Genomic DNA, 18,423 nt, shown 5'->3' with positions numbered 1-18,423 from the left:
TCAGCAAAGAGCAAATGTGGCTGGGATGGTCTCTTGCCTGGGCATGGCATGGCTGAATGTGCAGCCTCCCGGCAGTGTGAAAGCAGCCCCTTCCCCGCTCCCCACAGCCTCGGTGCCTCCCTGCTGTTTGCATGTCCAAGAGACGTTGGGCCTTACCCTGTTCGCCTGGGGCACAACACCTCTCTGAGACTGAATGGAGCTGCATTTCCTTTCTGGTTTAATAGAATAAGTAACCTTGGCAGTGACCTGAATGGCAGCATCGCTCACATGGGATGGTTGCAGCTGCCTTCCTGCTGCCCTAAACCTAAACAGGGCCCTGTTATATGCTGCTGGGGTAGAAATCCCTCTGTTCTTCCAGTTGTGTTGCTGGGGATCCCCTCCTGGACAGCAATAGAACAGAACCCCTCCTTACAAAGTCCTGAGCCTGGAGCCTGGTTGGGCGGAGGGGATTTGTCCTGCTGGCGTCTTGCAGGGGGTCTGCAGCCATGCAGAGCTGTGCTGCTTTCCCACCTGCTGCTGCAACCATTCCTGCCTGCAGGGCTGTGCCTGGTTCTGCACAGGACTGGGCTGTCCTGCTCTGAGCAGCTGAGGGAGTGGGGTTCAGGCTGGGTCCAGGGAATGCTGAGACTTGTCAAAGTGCTGCTTGGGAGAAAATAAAAGCATAGCACAAGGTACAGAGGTACCTGAGGGAGCAGTCACTTGGTGTCCAGCCCACTGGGGCACATCTCTGTGGATAGTGGTTGAAGTGGGGGGCACATAGGGATGAGGGGACACCAGCTGCCCTGCTCTTCCATTGCTGTTGGGGTGCAGCCCCCTGCCAAGCTCAGCCCTTTGTGTGGGGATGGGGCAGGTGCTCACAGGCTGCTCAGCCCCCTGCACACCTAAGCCCAAGGAGCTCAACCTCGTGGCAGAACTGCCACTTGACCCAAGGGCACAGGCACTAATTCTGCCTGCTCCCACCAAGAGCAGACAGGCATGGACCTGGGAAGGGCCTGGTTTAAGAAACTACACAACAGCAAAATAAACATGTACAAATGTAGTGGAGTGTCCAGCCAAGCCCCTGCAGTTCTAGGGCAGGCAGGGCCCTTGCCTGCAGCCAGCAAAATACTCCCAGGCAGTGTGGGGGCCTGGACCCAAGTCAGCATCACAGCAGAACTCCTGGTCATGTTTATGACACTTTCTTGCTGCTCTGGGGCTTCTCAGTGTGGTGCTCCTTGCTCTCGCCCTCGTCCCCAGTCTGCTGCTGCAGCCACATGCCAGCATACACACCTCCCTTCTGCAGCAGCTCCTCGTGCCTGTGAGGAGAGCAGAGGGATGCAGGGTCCTGAGCTGGCCCCAGAGGCAGGGAGGGGATTCCCTCCCCCAGCCCTCCCCTTGTGCTCACCTCCCTCGCTCCACAATGTGTCCATCCTTAAGCACCAGGATCTGGTCTGCACCTACCACAGTGGAGAGCCTGCAGGGAGAAGCAGGTTTTACGCTGACTTGGGTGGCAGAGAGTTCCTGAGGGTTTGCACGGTGCCAGGAGATGCAACCCCAGGGGCTCTCACATCCTGAGCAGGGGGCAGGTCTGTGTGCCACTTGCAGGATCTGGCCAGCATCTCCCAGATCAGCCCTTCCCCTTGTCCCTACCTGTGTGCAACAACGATGGTGGTGCGGTGGGCGCAGACCTTGGCCAGAGAAGCCTGGATGTTCCTCTCAGTCTCTGTGTCAAGTGCAGATGTGGCCTGCAAGGTGAGACACAACATAAGGAAGGGATAGATGTTGTGGGGGCAGCTGCAGAGCTGGGTAAGGCTGGGGCTGCTGCTGTTACCTCATCCAGCAGGATGATGTGGGGACCCTTCAGGATGGTGCGTGCGATGGCCACGCGCTGCTTCTCACCCCCGCTCAGCTTCAGCCCCCGCTCTCCCACCTGGGTGTTGTATCCTGTAGCCACAAGAGCAGAAACATGATGTGCTGTTGCCCTCTGAAATGGAGATGGGGACCTGCTGCCCTGGGAGGTCATGCTGTGACTACACAGCCACATGGTAGAGCCTCAGCTTATCCCTGCCCAGGGGCTGATCTAGCCCGGGAAAGAAGGCAGGGAAAGGCAAAGCAAGACAAAGTCATGTAGTGTCCCAGTGGGAGATGTCACCCACAGATACCTGTGAGGGCAGCTAGAAGGTCTTAGGGGACCATGGGATGGCAGGAACTGCAGGGGTCTCACCATCAGGAAAAGAAAGGATACGGTCGTGGATGTCAGCAGCCCGGGCTGCCTCCTGTACCTCCTGGTCAGTGGCCAGGATCCGTCCATAGCGGATGTTGTTGGCGATGGTGTCGTTGAAGAGCACCGTGTCCTGGGGCACCACCCCAATGTGAGCACGCAGCGAAGCCTGCTTCACCTGGGAGGCAGGGGAGAGGGCTCAGGCACACTCAGGGCAAAGATCCCTCCAAAACCCAATCCTACCCTCAGCCATGAGCCCCATTCCTTGCAAGCTATGTGCTGTAGGGTTGCCCTGCACCACAGGCTCAGCTGCTTCTCCAGTCTGCAGTGAGGGGGCCCTGACAGTGCCCTGGACCTTCCCAGGGAGCCATGGTCAGTACCCAGCATTTCATCCTGGGGTCCTGGAGTCGTGCCATTCTGCCACTTCTGTCACAGCCATCAGCCTGCAGAGGGGCTGTGGGGGCTGCATGCTCACCCCTGCCCTGGGGAGGTGCTGGTGTCTGCACTGAGCAGCGCTGCCCAGAGGCCCAGATGAGCTGGGGCCCAGATGAGGTGTGTTCTCCCTGGTCCTTGGAGGCCCTTCCCCCTCACCTGGGAGATGTCCTGCCCATCAATGCGGATGCAGCCACCCCGTACATCGTAGAAGCGGAAGAGCAGACGGATGATGGTGCTCTTTCCAGAGCCTGAAGGTCCCACCTACATACAAAGGAAAAGGGTCTTAGAGATGGCCAGTTCCCAGCTGCTGTAGGCCAGGGGCTGGACAGGAAAGGGCTGGTCCTGCTGGGGGCCATCCTTCCCACCTTCGTATTTTCCACCTTCTCTATCCCCATCCTTCCCTCCCACAGTGAACTCACAGTCCCACTCTCACCAGAGCCAGGGTCTGCCCAGGCATCACAGAGAAAGAGACATCCTGCAGGATTTCCTTCCTGGAAGAGGGACATGGAGAGGGGCTCAGGGCCACTCCATGGTCCCACATCCCTGTAGCAGGTCCCAGCCTGTGCCCACTACCCCATACCCATCTATGTAGCTGAAGTGCACGTTCTCAAACTCAATCTGCCCAGCCTCCAAGCGCAGGTCGCTGGCATTCACCACATCCTTCACCTGTTGAAGTAGAGGCTCAGGCTCAGAGCCAGCCAATCCCCAGGGCAGGACCACAGGCCCAGCGAGGGAGCAAGGTCCAGGAAAGGTGGCACCCACCTCCTGCTCCTCGTGGAAAAGCTCAAACATATTTTCCATGTCCACAAAGGAATTCTGGATCATCCTGAAGAGGGCAAAGACCAGAGCAAAGGGTTTGGGGAGCACATACCAACCCAGTCACCCATGGAGAGGGGGACACCAGGCACTTCCACACCTCCCAGCATTACCTATAGTAAGTCCCGAACCAGTTGAGTGGTGTGTAGAGCTGGATTATGTAGGTGCCAAAGAGGACAAAATCCCCCACCTGGAAGGGACAGGGTATAGGGGTCTGTAACCACCAGCCCCAGGGCCCCACCTCAGCAGGAATATGCACAGGCTGGCACCAGCCTTACCTGCAGCTTGTTTTCGGTGACAAAGTAGGCACAGAGCAGGGATCCTGCCAGCAGCCCTAGGCCAATAACCAGGTTCTGGGTCTGGTTGAGAAGGCCTAGCGAGGCACTGACCTTCCACTCTGAGACCTGGAAGAGACAAAGTCCTGTGGGATGCTGCTGCCTCAAAAACAGACCCGTGGTGATCTCCATCATGCCCACAGGTGCCTGTGAGGTTTGGCTTCTTCCCCCTTGGTGCCCCTAAAAGTACTGAGCACCCCATACCTGGTACTTGACGATGGCATCGTTAAAGCGGTTCACCTCATAGCTCTCTGCATTGTAGTACTTCACCTACAGGAGCAGAGCTGGTATCAGCACCCAAGCAGTCCTCAGTGACCCCCCCAACTCCTACGGTACCGTCTCGAAATTGAGGAGCGAGTCCACGGCCCGGGACTTGGCCTCGTTGTCCCGCGTGTTCATGTCCCGACGGTACTTGGTTCTCCACTCAGTGATGAAGATGGTCAGAGCTGTGGACAGGAGGAAGCTGCATTGCAAGGCTCCTGCCACCCCACAGCCTGGCAGCCCTGCACCCTGAGCCCCCCCACTCACTCAGGTACAGGCTCATACACACGAAGATGATGAGGCCAAACCAAGCGCTGAAGACCGAGGTGAAGTAAACTATGCTGATGACAATATCCGCAATGGTGGGGACAATGCTGAAGATGATGTAGCTGGGGGGTGGGAGGGGAAATGGGCATCAGCCCAGCTCGGTGGGGCTGCCCAGCCGACCCCCCACCCACCATGGGCACACTCTGACCTGAGCAGGCTGTTGATGCTGCTGGTGCCCCGGTCCACGCTCCGCAGCACCTCACCAGTGCGACGCCCCAGGTGCCAGCGCAGGGACAGCCCATGCAGGTGGGAAAACAGCTGCACCTGCACCTGTCTGTTGGTGAACTGCTGCACCCACACCCACAGGAAGGTGCGCATGTTACTCACAAAGCCAGTGGAGCCTGCAGGGCAACATTGAGAGGTCAACCGAGATCAGCCCCATTGGGGCATGCAGAAGACTTCCAAAAGTCCAGCTGGGAAAGGGGGATTTGGGATGAAGCCCATTCACACTCCCTAACCTGGACCAGCCCAGGTTGCTGATTCCAAGAGAGCAGCAGTGATGGGACATATGGACTTCCCTGGCCACCCCAGAATAGGTATGATGTGCCCAATATCATCTCTCGTCAGTGCCCCATCCTTCCCAAAGGTCCTTACCAGCACCTCCACCTTGCAGGAACTTCAGCCCCACATAGCTGCAGACAGTCCAGGCCAGGGTGTGCCAGGGAGCACCCATTGTCAGCTCATTCACTGTGGGAAGTGTGCCAAGGGTCAGGATGGAGGGACAGGGAGCATCCCAGGGTGCCAGTGGGAACCAGCCCCAGCAGCCAGTGCTGGACCCTGACCCCCTGGACTCTGCTCCTGCCAAACCCCTGCAGCCCTCCCGGTCACCTCAACACCCCCCAGCACTTGGTGAGGCTGTGGTGAGCCTCACACCCCAAGCTCCAGGTGCCTCACCGATGTTCTTATAGTAGATGGGCACAAAGACGTTGATGGCCCGCTCCAGCCCCATGAGTGCCATGCAGAACAGCACCAGCCCCTGCAGCAGGTGGTTGCCCCTCGGCCACATGTACGGCACCAGCAGCCGCAGCTTCCTCCGGAAATCCTTCCAGGTGGAGGTGGTCCTGCTGCCATCAGTCAGGAGTGGCTGGGGGAGAGCAGAGCAAGGAGTCATTGCCCTGGCACCCAATCCTGCTGGCAATGGTCCTGGGCAACACCCCAACAAATCCAGTCCCACTCCAGAGTGCCCCTCCATCCTCTAAACAGGGCTGCATCAGCAAGCAGGGAGCTTGGGCAGCCCTAAACCTTGTCCTCCCACATCTCATGAAGATGCTGATCCCAGGGCAGCTGTATTTCCATTTTATCCCCAGCTCCTTCCTGGCCATATCCTAAAATTGCTTCAGTCCCAGGACTCACCTGGTTGTTTTCCACGTCCCGCTCCTCCTCATTGATTAGCAGCATGTAGGGCTTGTGCGGTAGCCCCGGGGCCTTCATGCCCAGGATGAAGAGCATGAATGTGCAGACGTAACGCAGCAGCCAGAAGCCAAACTGCACCTGAATGGAATGGAGAGTGAGAGTTCAGCATCTCAGCTGGCCCTGAGCACAACCCTGAGCATGGGATGGGTATGATCTGAGAGAGACAATGAGCAGAGCATGGGGATGGGGTGCAGTGTGCCAGGGGACACCCCATACAGCCCAGTGGGAGTCCCTGGTTGAGCACAGCACCTCAGGCAGCGCCCAGACTTCTTCCTTCCTCCCCACATCATCTGGCTCCATGCCCTCTGGCTCAAGGTGCACCTACCATAAGGGGTACAAGGGGGCAAAGGGCTGTGGGAATCAGGGAAACAGCCCTACTTCTGCACCTGGGTCTGGGCTGGGTAGAAGCAGGACAGGAGCTGGGTGGGGGCATGGAGACATGTGTGATAACTCAGCTTGGGACTGAAATATCTGGCAGATGTGTGGGTGCAACCCAGAACTGTAAACACCCTGGGCATGGCAGTACATGCATACTCCAGCCCCACACCATGATGCTGCAGTCCCTCCCATCCCCAAAAGTGCCTCGCCCCCTTTCTCTGGCCACAGATCGCCAGCCCACCTTCTGGTTGGTGTCCTCCAGTGCCCACCACCACAGAGGGCTCCTCCAGCACACCAGGGTCAGGTTCTCAGCAGCAAAGGCCAGTGCCCAAAAGAGGAGGAGAACGGTGCCGTGGCCCCGTGTTCGGTCATGGGCCAGCACCCGGGTGTGCTCCAGCTGCAGGAGGGCAATGGCACAGCCCCAGCTGAGGGCCCAGAGGCAGGCATACAGCAACATATACCCATAGAGCTGTCTCAGCCCCACTCCTTGCCACAGCAGCCCACCAAAGGGCTGCAGGGCCAGGAGCAGTGACAGCAGGACCTGGCCACGGTAGAGGCGAGAGCGGGGAATGTACTTGGGCTCCATGGCACGGCTGAAGCGGGCGTAGCAGGCATACTGCAGGGCACCCAGCAACAGGCAGACGCTCAGCAGTACAGATGGCACCAATGTGAAGAAGAAGCAGGGCTGGAAGCCTTGCTGGACCCAGGCCTGGGTGATGGAGTTGTTGCCTTCACAGTAGCCCCCCAGCATGGCCATCCTGGCAGGTGACCAGCTGTGGAGAGAAGAGAACCCAAGACAAGGTTTCAGGATGGGCTGTGGTACCACCTGCACAGAGGGACTCACAGTGGGATGGCATGGCCAAGCAGCAAGGGCCCTCATAGGGCAGGGGCAAGTACCGCTGGACATGGACACACGTGACACGCTGCATGCAGCACACACAAGGCAGTGCACGCCAGCAGGGCCAGCTTTGCATGGGGATGGCCATGAGCATCAAACCTGCTGTGTGCCCTGGACGGGGGCACAACATTAGACTGGGCCCTCCAGAGCCACCCGGGCCCCCGAGGATGCCCTCGGACACGAGAACAGCGGGAGCCGCAGGGACGGGAAGGCAGTGAAGCTGGGAACGGTCTCGAGTGGGAGGGAGCAACGGCGGTGATGCAGCGGCAGGGGCGCGGGTGGGCGAGCGGGCGGGGATGCGGAGGATGCTGGGGAGCCGCGGGGCCGTGCAGGGGAGAGGCAAGGGCAAGGACAGGGACGCATCAAGGAAAAGCCCGCGGAGGGCGAGGCAGAGGCCGCGCCGGATGAATGCCCGTCTGGTGCCGGCGCCGCTCAGGCCCGGCGCAGGCGGCCGCGGCCCCGCCGCCGCCGCGTCTCACCGGCCGCCGTGTCGGCCCCGCCGCGCCCGCTCACCTGCCCTGGGCCGCCGGCCTTGGCCCGCTCCGGGCCCCGCGCCGCCGCCCGCCGCTGCCAGCCGGGCCCTGGCGCCGCTCCGCCCCGCCCCGCTCCCCGCCCCGCGCCGGCACCGCCGGGCTCCTGCCGCCCGCCTCCTTCCCGGCACCGGCACGGGCACCGGCACCCCTGCGTGTGTCCCTTCCCCGGGCCCCCGGCCCAGCCCCGGGCGGCACGGACCTCCCCGCAGCGCCGGGGATGGGGAGCGGTCGGTGCCGTGAGTTCACTCCCGGGCCGGTAGGCACGGAGGGTCTCCGCCTCCGACGTGAGACGCCCCGCTCCCGTTTATCGCCGCCGCCAGCCCGGCCCTGCGGTGCCGCGATAGCCCCAGGAGTCCCCGCGGGGCCTCCACAGAGGTCAGGCAGGACGGGGCACTGCCCTCCCGGGATAAATATAGCCGCTGTCTCCTCCCGGGAGCTCCCCGTGCCGCCGGAGCAGGCGGCTGGCTCCTCCCAGCCTTCTGCTGCCAGCGCAAGGCAGGCGCAGGTGGGCCGCACGTACCACAGAGCGAAGGGAGACTCGGACACAGGCAGGGATGATACACCCCATCTTTATTAGACGGCTATACAGCTGTACAGCGAGGGCACGGGGGTTTGATACTGCACTCCACAGGGACCTCCGTGCCCGCACATCTCAGGAGGAGATGAGGAAGAGTGGCTCGCCATGCACATGGGACACTGACTACACAAGCAAAACATGCGGCAAAAACTTGGGCCTGCTATGCCTGGCCTCTCCCTCCTGCCAGCCCAGGGCAAGATCCAGAGTTTCCCCCTGCCCCAGGGCACTGCTTCCAGCCGTTCAGCTGTACAGACCAGCAGCAACTCCATTAAGAAGCCCAGACACAGTGTCCCATAGGCCCAGAGAGGGGAGGCAGCAGCCTGGGCACCAAGAGAAGCCACTGGAAAATCTGGGTTCCTAGGAGATTTGCTTTCTGCTTTCTTTCACCAAGCCATGACAGTCCCAAGCTGAAGCTGCTATGGAGTGGTTGCAGCCACTTCTCCATGGAAGGACCCCAGCAGCCCCCAAGTCCACAGAGCCCTGACCCCAGCACTGAAGAGCTGATCCCCACCCTGAGCTCTGCTTTAGAACACTCTGTTTGATCTCATACAGACCCCAGAGCAGTTGTAGCTCCAGCCCTGCCCAGCCCTCCCCATGGCAATAAGGAGCCTGCTACCCCAAAGAGCCTGCCCCCGTGCAAGCCCCCTGGCCTGCTCATGGCTACCCAGGTGCAGAAGCACTGGCAGCAGGTGGCTTAGAACTGTCCCAGGCTCAAAGGGCAGAGGGCAATAACCCTGGCACGAGAAGAGGGATGGCCCTGGACTCCAGAAACAGCAGAGGAGAATGTGCAGTGCTCGCAGAGCGCATGACAAAAGCAAGCAGCCCCTGCCAGAGGCAAGGGGAATGGAAAGGAAGTCGTGGGCAGGAGTTAGCTGAGATGCAATTCCCCAGAAGCTGCAAAGAGAAAAGAGGGAAACCAGGAGGATGGTGAGAAGGTCTTGTCTGAGGCTATATTGCACAGCTAGGATCCTGATTCCCCACCACCATCCCAAGTCTGGGCTGAGGCATGCCTCTCCTTTCTGGGTTCAGGATACCCCTCCTTGCTCTGCCAGGCATGAGACAGCTGCATGGTCTCCAAAGCAGCTGAAACCATGTTGTAAGCAAAAGGAAGGTTTCAGGAGGAAAGGAGGAGCTGGGAACCTCTGGGCAAGATTTGAGATGAACCAAACCCTTTGCCGGGGAAGAAGAAAGGCCCAGTTCCACAGGAACAGCTGCATCAGGGCAGAACCAATACAACAGCACCTGGGCATGGGGAAAAAGGTCTGGTCTTTTTTGTGCCTGGGGAAAAGGAACCAACACAGAGAGCACAAGCCCTTCAGGGTGGGCTCTGAGTGGGCTGTGAGCACTCCCAGAAGATGCCAGGCTGCTCCACACTGGGGTCTCTTTGGCACTGCAGGAGAGCCCACTAATAGCCCACATCCCATAGGTGCCATACCTGGGAGGACGCTGCTGCCCTGGCACGGAGGCATCACTCCAATGACCCTTTCTTGCATGCAGGAAATGGGCCAGCTGTCATGAGTCAGGGAAGAGCTGCAGCATTCTGGATTGAATCAGAGCTCTTCCCACCAGCTCTATATCTCACCTGTACTCATACCAGCAGCAGCCACCAGGGCCCTTCCCTCTGCAGGGTGCAGGGACAGAGGGCTGGGTGACTGCCCCACTGTTGTCCTGCTCTGGGCTGAGAGGCACAACACTGGTCCTCTCTGGGAGGACTAACATGATCCTAGGCACCTTCTCAGGGCTGCAGGCAGGGCAGTGTGGTGCTACAGGCTGAGCTCCCTCAGACCACCCTCAACAACTCCTGCCCTCATTTTGACGGCAGGTCCCAGCTTCGGGCATACATCTGGATGGAGCTGATGCCATCTCCCACCCCTTTGAAGAGCAGCTCCTGCTGCCACCTCCAAAGCAGTCCACCAGCAGCTCCTCACTGCTAGTCCCGTCACATCAGTTTCCACAGGCTCTGCAGAGATCCTCCGACACGGACGACACAGATGTGAACACAGACACAGCTATGTACTCACACACGCATTCACCCCACAAGTCAGAGTGGCTGTTGACTTGACACATGGCTAGACACAAGGTGCCACAGCAAAGACGCTGGCCTGGCAAGTTTTGTCTCTTCAGCAATTGATGGCAACAAAATATCCACTCAGTACAGGAGAAGAATCAAGCCCATGCCACATCCTGCTGTCCAGGTGGCTCCCAATCTGCAAGCCCCATGAGATCCCCAGTCTACCAGGCTATACCTGCAAGATAGAGAGACAATGTGGCACTGACTGGGACCAGCTGCCGGCACCCCAGCCTGGCATCAGAGTACACCTTGCCCCTCTTAGCCACAGCCATCCCCCTCACCTTGTGAATCTGTGGCGGAAGCTCGTCCTCCGAGCTCTCCTCTGGCACAGGCTCTGGGTGCCTCGCTGACTGCCCGTCCTCGGCCCAGCCTCCCAGAGGAAGGCGGGAGAAATGTGATGGGGCTCTGTGCACTGTGCCTGGGTCTGCAAGAGAGGCAAGAAATTAGATCAGCTACTTGGGGGACTGCCAGTGTCTAGCCAGTCCATAAAGGACATGGGTTACAGAGCTCTGACCCAGACTCAGACCTCTGCCCTGGCTCCGTACCTGTGATGCCACCGTATCGGCGCTGGAAGCCCGTCTGCAGTGTGGCTGTCTCCTCGGCAGGCTGCCGTGGTGAGGAAAAAGGGTAGCTGGCAGAGCGGGGAATGGGGACGGGGCCGCCCCGCTGAGTGTCCAGCTCTTCGTGGGCACTCTCCCCACTCTCGTCACTCTCCCGGCGGTGCCAAGCGTGCCGCTCGGGCTCCAGCTGGGCATGCTGCTTGTGCAACTGCAAACCAAAACACAGTGACTCAGCTGCGTGGGAGAAACCAGATGCCCAAACACACCCCCTCCACAGCGCTGCATGCACACTGGTTTTCTGGTCACAATGGCCAGGGCAGCCCAGTCCTGCCTGCCTTGCTCCAGGCTCCTCAGGCCAGCCCAGCTCTGGGTTGCTCACCTCGTGCATGTAGAGTGCATGAAGACTCATCTCAGTGGAGGCATACTCCGACAGGATCATGCTCTGCAGTTGACCCTCCCAGGCGCTGCTCCCCGAGCTCACGGTCCTTGCATCAGCACTGCCACAGAACACACCAGTAGTGTTTCCTGCCCAGGTGCCCCCACAATGTCCAGCCCCTCTCCACTCTAATGTCAGGCTCACAGAGATCTGCTCCTGAACTGGGTATGAGGAGGCCCCTCGGCAGCATCTCCCAAAATACACAAGCCCTGCTATGGCACTGCCTCTTCCTTACATGGGGGTCTCTGACCATTGTAGTACCTACAGGAGAGCAATAGGACCCTGACACTATCCTTTGGGGCCAGCCTTAGCACCTGGCACCAGCACCCACACCTGAGTCTAACTCTGCTTGTGAATGTCCCTTGCTGTCCAGACTGCAGAAATAAATGCCACCGTGCATCTAGGACAAAGGATGGCATTTGGGCAAAGGGTAAAGGAATGTCCAAGGTTGCCCTTCTCCAGCCAGCAGCTTACCCAGAGGCTGTCATGGCACTGGCACCACGAGGCTGGGCTCCCTCTCCTTCCCTTCCCGATGCCTGGAAGCCACTGGAAGGCTGCTGGGCAGACTGGAGTGGGGAGAAGGAACGCAGAGCCGAGGCCACTTCTGAGAGATGGCGGGAAGCCTGTCCGTCCCGGCTCATGTGGAAGCCCAGTGCTGAGGAGCCTGCTATCACATTGGCAATCAGGCTGTGAGGCTGCAGAGTTCAAAGAGAAAGTGTCACTGTTCTGTGAAGAGCTGGAGGACTGATCTCACCAGACACACAGAGCTGGGCTATCTAGGCCCTTCTCCCATCTCACAGGGCTCTAGGACAGCCTGTTACCTTCTCTAGAAACCCAGAAGTGTCCCAGATAGTGCTGATCTACCACATTTTCATCCCCATATTCATCCCAGGCAAGGGCAAAATTACCCAGAGGGCCTGACGATGAATTTCCCAGCATGTAGCAAGCACCCCAAGAACAACCCACACGCCCTGAGCCTGGGCACCTCTGACTCCGACTGCAGGGACTGGATGGAGCTGAAGAGGGCGTTTTCAGGGAGCACAGCCTGCTGAGCCAGGGCCACGCTGCTGTCCCGGTGCACCCGCTCCTTCAGGAAGCCGATGAAGGCTGTGCTCTCGCGGGGTGGCTGCCACTTGGGGTTGGTGATGGCAAAGTGCATGAGGGATAGCTCTGTCTTGCCATCCTCTGCCTGCTGGTAAATGGAGGCCTCCGTCTTTCCTGCTGACATCCACTGTGGACAAGAGACAGGTAATGAGAGACAGGATCTGCTTTGCAACCCTGCCACCAACTCTGCCAGCCCTGGGAATCCCGCAATCAGTCTGGGCAAAGCATGCAACACCCAGCCCATGCAAGGCCATGGCACCCTATGTAGCAGATGCCACACCAGAAGTCCCCATGCTCATTCAGCCATCTCAGGAGAAGAAGCTACAAACACAGTTTGTTCCAACTCCATCTCAGACATGAATTGCTGCAAGGGAACTGGGGAACTGGGAACAGTCACACAGACAGGAACAATTAGAGTCAACAAATAACTCTTCTTAAAAGTTTCCTGCCACAATGAGTTCACTTCCTTCCTAGTTGATGACTGTGTCACTAGGAAGTCTTTCCCTAGGCAAGTAACCTAAATACCAAAGCACACAAAACAGATGGACCCCTTTTCCCTCCATCATAGATTTTTCATAATGGAAAATGCTTCCTATTTCCTCTAGACTGCTTCTTTCCTGAGCACAAGCTGGAGAGAAGTGGCCACACTTTCTAAATGTCCACATTTCACTCTCCTGAGGACACAGAACCCTTGGCTGTGAAAATGTGCAATGACATCAAAGACATGACAGAGCCTGATTCCCGAAGCATCTCGTCAATAATCACAGCTGGGCCACAAGAGCCTTCTGGAGCTGGTGACCTGTGTTGCCAAAGCCAGACACCCTACCAAGAGGTGGGTGGCTGGGCTGTGGGCTGCCAGGAGTGGTGAGTTCGAGCCTCTCATGGGTCTAAAGGAGCAGACATGCCGGTGGGCAGCACAGGACCTACCGCAGGGTGGCCGTGCTGGCGCACATCCATCTGGGCAAAGGAGCAGGTGTCACCCACACCCACCACCTCCACGGTGAAGTTACGGAAGAAGTCAACAATGTCCAAGGACTTGGGCCGCAGGCAGATGATGAGGATCAAAGGGGTAATGATGGGACTCAGGAGCTCTTCCAGGATGAAGACCTAAGCACAGAAATGATGGGTTCAACACACAAACTTGAGGGTCAAAAATCCCACAATCCCAAAACACCCCAGAGGTAGGCCTCCATCTTCTGGGGCAGGGTATGTCTGAGGATGCTGCCTTGTTCTTCTCTAAGCCCAGGAGCTGTTGAGCTCTCCAGCACCTTCTCCATCCTGTGATGGATGGGGGTAAGTCCCCAGCCCCACAGTTAAGCCAAGCTCACCGCTTTGTACTGGAAGAGCTGGGCAAACTCGTCCCTGGTCTCGTAGCGGTGGGCGTTGCCCTGCCAGTGGTCAGGCATGTAGTGGATGTGTGCCAGGATAACTCGCAGCAGCTGCTCTGGGCAGAAGACCAGGTGCTGGTCAGGGATGAAAGACCTGCATGACAGGACAGGGAAATACCACAGTATTACACCTCAGTTCCTGGAGTTGTCATCTTGGGAGGGTAGGGTGACTGGCTCACATCACAGCTCCACCTGTAGCCTTCCGACCAGACCAGCCCCTCACACCATACAACCACTGCAGCCAGGATCACTACCTCTCCCCAGCCATGCCCCTCATCCCCACAGATTCACATCCACTTGCAAACAAAGAGCATGTCTACACAGATTGCTGCCAGCCCCACTGCTCCCTACAGCACTGCCAGGAGCACGGGGGCAGCACAGACCCACCTCACCTGCACACGGTGATGCCCACCCCAAGCAGGGTGACCGTGGTCAGGACGTGCTCGACCGCAAGCACGTCCTCATCATAGATGGTGAGAGCGATGAGCACAGCCAGGATGGAGCCAGCAAAGAAGGCCACGTTCTTGGCCACGATGGTGAGAAGCGGGGAGATAAAGCAGTTCATGTACTTGGAAGCTGGCTTGTACCCCTTGCTGAGGCGTGAGTGCAGTTCGTGATCCAGCTCGTTGAAGTGACGCAGGTAACAGCGGCCATAGAGAGACCAGCAGCGGGCGCCCAGGCTGCCCGGCTCCCGCTTCAGGATCTCCGTGTAGCTGAAGAAAGCATAGAGGATCTGCCAGATGAGGATGAGGGGGCAGAGGAGGAAGTTAGCAATGCCAATCCAGAGGATGCGGGTGCTGAGCTTCTCAGCCAGTTCCAGGCGGTTCCCGGCCCGCTTGTATTCAGCCTTCAGGCTCCACTCATTCTCAAAGAGGGAGCCAGGGCCCCAGAAGAAGATGAGCTCAAAGTTGTACTTGAGCCCGCGCGTGTAGAAGACAGTGTCTCCCAGCAGGGGCAGGCGGAAGCGGATGGGCAGCAGTGACTTGTTCACCATGGCCACCATGTAGTTCTTGAAGCGGAGGATGCGGTGATAGATGTCCAGCTCGGTCAGCTCCTTCTTGTGGATGCAGATCTGGTGCTCCTTCTGGATCTGCACAATGCGGGCCTGCACCTCCTGCCAGGTGTAGTAGGGCAGGGTGGACTGGAAGGTGGACAAGCAGCAAGATTAGGAGCAAGAAGTATCCAGGGACAAAAGCCAGGTCCCAGCACACACCCTGGGGTGCTGACAGAGTGCATTCGACACCAAGGCGTGAGGCACCTTCTGGCACCACTTCAGCCTGCAGCAGGCAAACCCCACACCTTGCCTTGGTGCCCTTTACTCCCTAGATTAGCACAGATGACTGTTTCCCAGCCACGCATGCACCACCTTCCTTGGAGGCATAAACACAGGTCCAGGCCTCCGTGGTTCCTCCCAGAGCTGCCATTTGGAGTCAGCAGGGAGAAACAAACATGGAAGGGACTTAAGCAGTGTCCCAGAGGGAGCCCATGGAAAAACTGGGGACAGTCCAAGCCTTTCAGCTCACCCCACCTTTCTGAAGATACTTTCTCCCTCCAAAGAATGCACACACGCCTTTTCATGTTGTTCATCAGAGCGAGGACTCTGGACCAGGCTGTCTATGCAAGCCTCCAACCCTATCTGTGACACACTGATCTGCTGTGTGACCTTCACAACTAAGTAGCTCCAAGCCTCCTAAATAAACAAGGAAGGTGAGGTTTTTCACATCCCAGGGAGGTACGAGGATATCCTCGCTTATGCTGTCTCTGTGGAAGGCATCACAGAAAAGGCCACCACTGAAGAATACACATATTGGGTGGCATATGGCAGAGGCACGCGCCAGCAGGCAGAGAGGCAGACTGAGCACAGAGAGGGTAACACGGAACAAAGTGGCTGCTGGAGGAGAGGCTGAAAGGAGATCATGTGGCCATGGAGCAGAGGGAAGAGTGCTCAGTCTGACTGAGAAGAGGAGAGGCATGAAGGCAAGTTGCAACCGCCAGCAAATGCCTCCCATGGCCCTTGGCAGCCCTGCATGCCGCCCCTGGCTCAGCGACTTACCATGGGGATCTTCAGGGCATTGATGTAGAAAGAGTGAATCTCCCAGTAACAGCAGATATTGTAGATAAATTTGACGAGTCGGTGGATCCAGAAAACCCCAGCTATCACCAGGATGCAGATGAGGAAGCTGTTTGCCTGGATTCTGCAACAAGAAGAGGCAAGTAGTGGGACACAGGCCCAGACAGGAGCCCTGAGTACATGGGAAAACAAGAGCAGTGGCTAACATGCCCTCCACTGCCCCTACCTTGCACTGCAGACATTTGGAGGCAGGAAGGCATCTGGCAGAGTCACCTTAATGGGCTCAGTGGGATGCTGGCTGTGATTTAATGCTTTATTGGCAAAGAGGATGTCATAATCAACACAGCTGATAAGAAAAGTGGTGAATGCCACCACAAAGATGAACTGCCTGTGAAAAAAGAGAAGTGTTGTGAGGGAATCGCCCTTCTGCTCCACCACAAAACATGAAGGAGCAGGGTCATATGCCATGGAGATGCAATCCCACAGCCCTGGCAGCAGGAACACCCACAGACAGCAGTTCCTCAAAGTGAAATGCAGGTCTGGGGTATGCAAAACCCTGATGAAGGGGAGACAGGACAATTCTGAAAGGAGCCCTTCCACCTACACATCTGCAAGTGCTTGGCAAATGCCAGTGGCTGTTCCCCAGCAGCCACAACAGAGGGGAACCTGCACTTACATGAGCTCAAAGATCTCTCCAATGAGCATGCAAGTGAAGCCATTCTTCTGATGCAGGTTATAGACGTGGAAGCCACAGTCAAGGAAAACAGCATGGAGACTCCTTTCTGATGAAGGATGAAGAGGCTTCTGTCCCACTGGTTTCCACAGCTCCTCAGCCAAGCCTCCCTTCACCACCAAGAAAAAAATCTCTCCCACCCCTACTCATCAGCAAGTTGGTTCCCCAGTGCAGGAAAACAAGGAAAACACACTCGTCCCAGGTAAAGCACAGCTGGGGTAGAGGGACTTGGCTTCGTTCATGCTCCTTCCTTCCTGCACTCAACACCCATAGCGGGGGTCTGCTCAGCACAGAGCAGAAACTCAGCCTGCACTCAGGCTGCACAGCAGTGGGCAGGGCAGGACAAGACAGGGACAGACAAAATGCATGTAGTGGCACCTGGCACCTGCTCCTGCCCCCAGCAATGTCGTTAGCATAACTAACACCATTTCATAAGGCAAGCAGCCCTGCTGTGTCACTAAGGGTGTCACCTATTAGTGGGTCACCCTTTGCCCAGTTATCAGGCACTGAAGGTCCTGTGAACCAAGCAGATAAATCAAGCAGGTTTCTGCTTTCCCTCCCCATGGGCCTCAAGATTCCTTGGCATCAGGCTGATTACTCTCTTCCGTGCTGTCCTTGAAGGTCCCAGGCATCTGGCCAACCCAAGAGAGGTGATGACCCCATCACAGAAGAGGGAAGTATTAACAGCACCCAGAGCACTATCCACAAAATCAAGGAGTTACAAATCCTGAGTGGGAACTTGTATCACAGCTGCTGGTGGGCAGTGAGACCCAGGACCCCTCAGCAGCCAGGCATACCCCCACCATCATCTGCTTCCAATGAGGACCAGGTGAATGACTCAAATTCTTTTATGTGATTTTTGAGTCTTCATTACGATCATTATATTGATACAGCAAACCATATATTAAGATATGTCCACATCTGTAAAGAGCCTAGCTGATTAGAAACCACAAACTAAGAGATACTAGAGAATTCTGTTCTGTGCTACTTATAAAATTGTACTACACTGATTCTGCCTACAGAAATCCTGTACTACCCTGATTGTAAATGCCACGCTAGCAATAAAATTCTGTTAAGAATATAACACATTAGCTGTAACAACAGTATCATCGTCACGTTCCCAAGAATTCCTAGAAGCACTTGTATGACCCTGTGTCAAGTGACAGCGTCCCAAGGCACGGGGGGTTCTGTCTGCCCCTCGGGAGCTGTGTACTGTCCTACAGGGATGGCTGACACAAAGTTACACAAAGCTCCATGTTTTCCCTGTACTTAGAGCCGGGACGAGGGGGATACATCCCGCCTGACCCTCGCCCTGCAAAAGGATATGCGAGAGAAGAACAGGTCGAGGTTCTCGATGTGATGCCACGGAGCTGAAGGAAGAAGCAGCACAGGGTGAGGGGTTCTGAGCACACCCACCCCTGGTGTTGCCACCAGCACAACCTACCCCCTCCCCGCTGCCCCTGGCACCCCACACCGGCCCCGCAGCCGCCACCGCGGCTCCTCTCGGTGTCCGGCCTCTCCCCCGCGCCCCCGGCCTCTTCCGCACCCCGCCGCCGGCCAGGCCCCAACCCCCGGTGCCGTCGCTCACACTTGGCGCCCTCGGGGACGTGGACGAGCAGGTCGCCGCCGCCGGGGGGAGACTCGGTGGAGGAGCTCTCCAGGCGCTGGTACTGCGTCTCGAAGTGGGCCATGGCGGGGCCCCGCGCCGCCGCCGCCGCCACCGGCGCGGCCCGGCCCGGCCCGGCCCGGCGCGGACCGCTCGGCCCCGCCCGCGACTGGCGGGCACGGCGCCCAATGGCGAGCGGGGGGTGGGACGCGGGAGGCCAATGGGCGCGCGGGATGTGACGAGCGGCGCTTCCGGGCCCGGCGGCGGCGGCCGCGCGTGAG

At 58.0% G+C, this 18,423-nt stretch overlaps 2 protein-coding genes across 3 annotated transcripts; both read right to left on the bottom strand.

Annotated features, from left to right (window-relative positions):
• Positions 1 to 1,021: 1,021 nt before the first annotated feature.
• On the bottom strand, positions 1,022 to 10,402 carry ABCB6 (ATP binding cassette subfamily B member 6 (Langereis blood group)). Of its 2 annotated transcripts, none has more exons than XM_059476014.1 (20): positions 10,195 to 10,402; positions 6,407 to 6,938; positions 5,728 to 5,865; positions 5,269 to 5,458; positions 4,969 to 5,061; positions 4,523 to 4,715; positions 4,315 to 4,436; positions 4,123 to 4,232; positions 3,991 to 4,056; positions 3,730 to 3,855; positions 3,565 to 3,641; positions 3,398 to 3,461; positions 3,216 to 3,301; positions 3,069 to 3,126; positions 2,792 to 2,896; positions 2,204 to 2,378; positions 1,811 to 1,923; positions 1,630 to 1,724; positions 1,385 to 1,453; positions 1,022 to 1,295 (listed from the first exon to the last, which is right to left on the bottom strand). In XM_059476014.1, exons 1-20 carry the CDS (start codon positions 10,200 to 10,202, stop codon positions 1,169 to 1,171), a joined length of 2,547 nt encoding a protein of 848 aa, XP_059331997.1. In that variant the 5' UTR covers positions 10,203 to 10,402; the 3' UTR covers positions 1,022 to 1,168. The 2 variants fall into 2 exon arrangements, with proteins under 2 accessions (XP_059331997.1, XP_059331998.1); XM_059476015.1 differs by lacking the exon at positions 10,195 to 10,402 and adding an exon at positions 7,796 to 7,865.
• Positions 8,150 to 18,295, bottom strand: ATG9A (autophagy related 9A). The gene is made up of 14 exons (XM_059476013.1): positions 18,125 to 18,295; positions 17,864 to 17,906; positions 16,480 to 16,545; positions 16,030 to 16,191; positions 15,786 to 15,927; positions 14,125 to 14,873; positions 13,673 to 13,826; positions 13,272 to 13,451; positions 12,226 to 12,471; positions 11,715 to 11,935; positions 11,184 to 11,301; positions 10,790 to 11,012; positions 10,526 to 10,668; positions 8,150 to 10,419 (listed from the first exon to the last, which is right to left on the bottom strand). The coding sequence occupies exons 1-14, from the start codon at positions 18,225 to 18,227 to the stop codon at positions 10,414 to 10,416; spliced, it is 2,556 nt and encodes an 851-aa protein (XP_059331996.1). The 5' UTR covers positions 18,228 to 18,295; the 3' UTR covers positions 8,150 to 10,413.
• Between the last annotated feature and the right edge of the window lie 128 nt (positions 18,296 to 18,423).

The sequence above is a fragment of the Ammospiza nelsoni genome, chromosome 7 (assembly GCF_027579445.1).
Source record: "Ammospiza nelsoni isolate bAmmNel1 chromosome 7, bAmmNel1.pri, whole genome shotgun sequence".
Classification (NCBI taxonomy): Eukaryota; Metazoa; Chordata; class Aves; order Passeriformes; family Passerellidae; genus Ammospiza; species Ammospiza nelsoni.
Note: the sequence above shows the minus strand (reverse complement) of the source record. Positions and strands in the feature narration are given on the sequence as shown.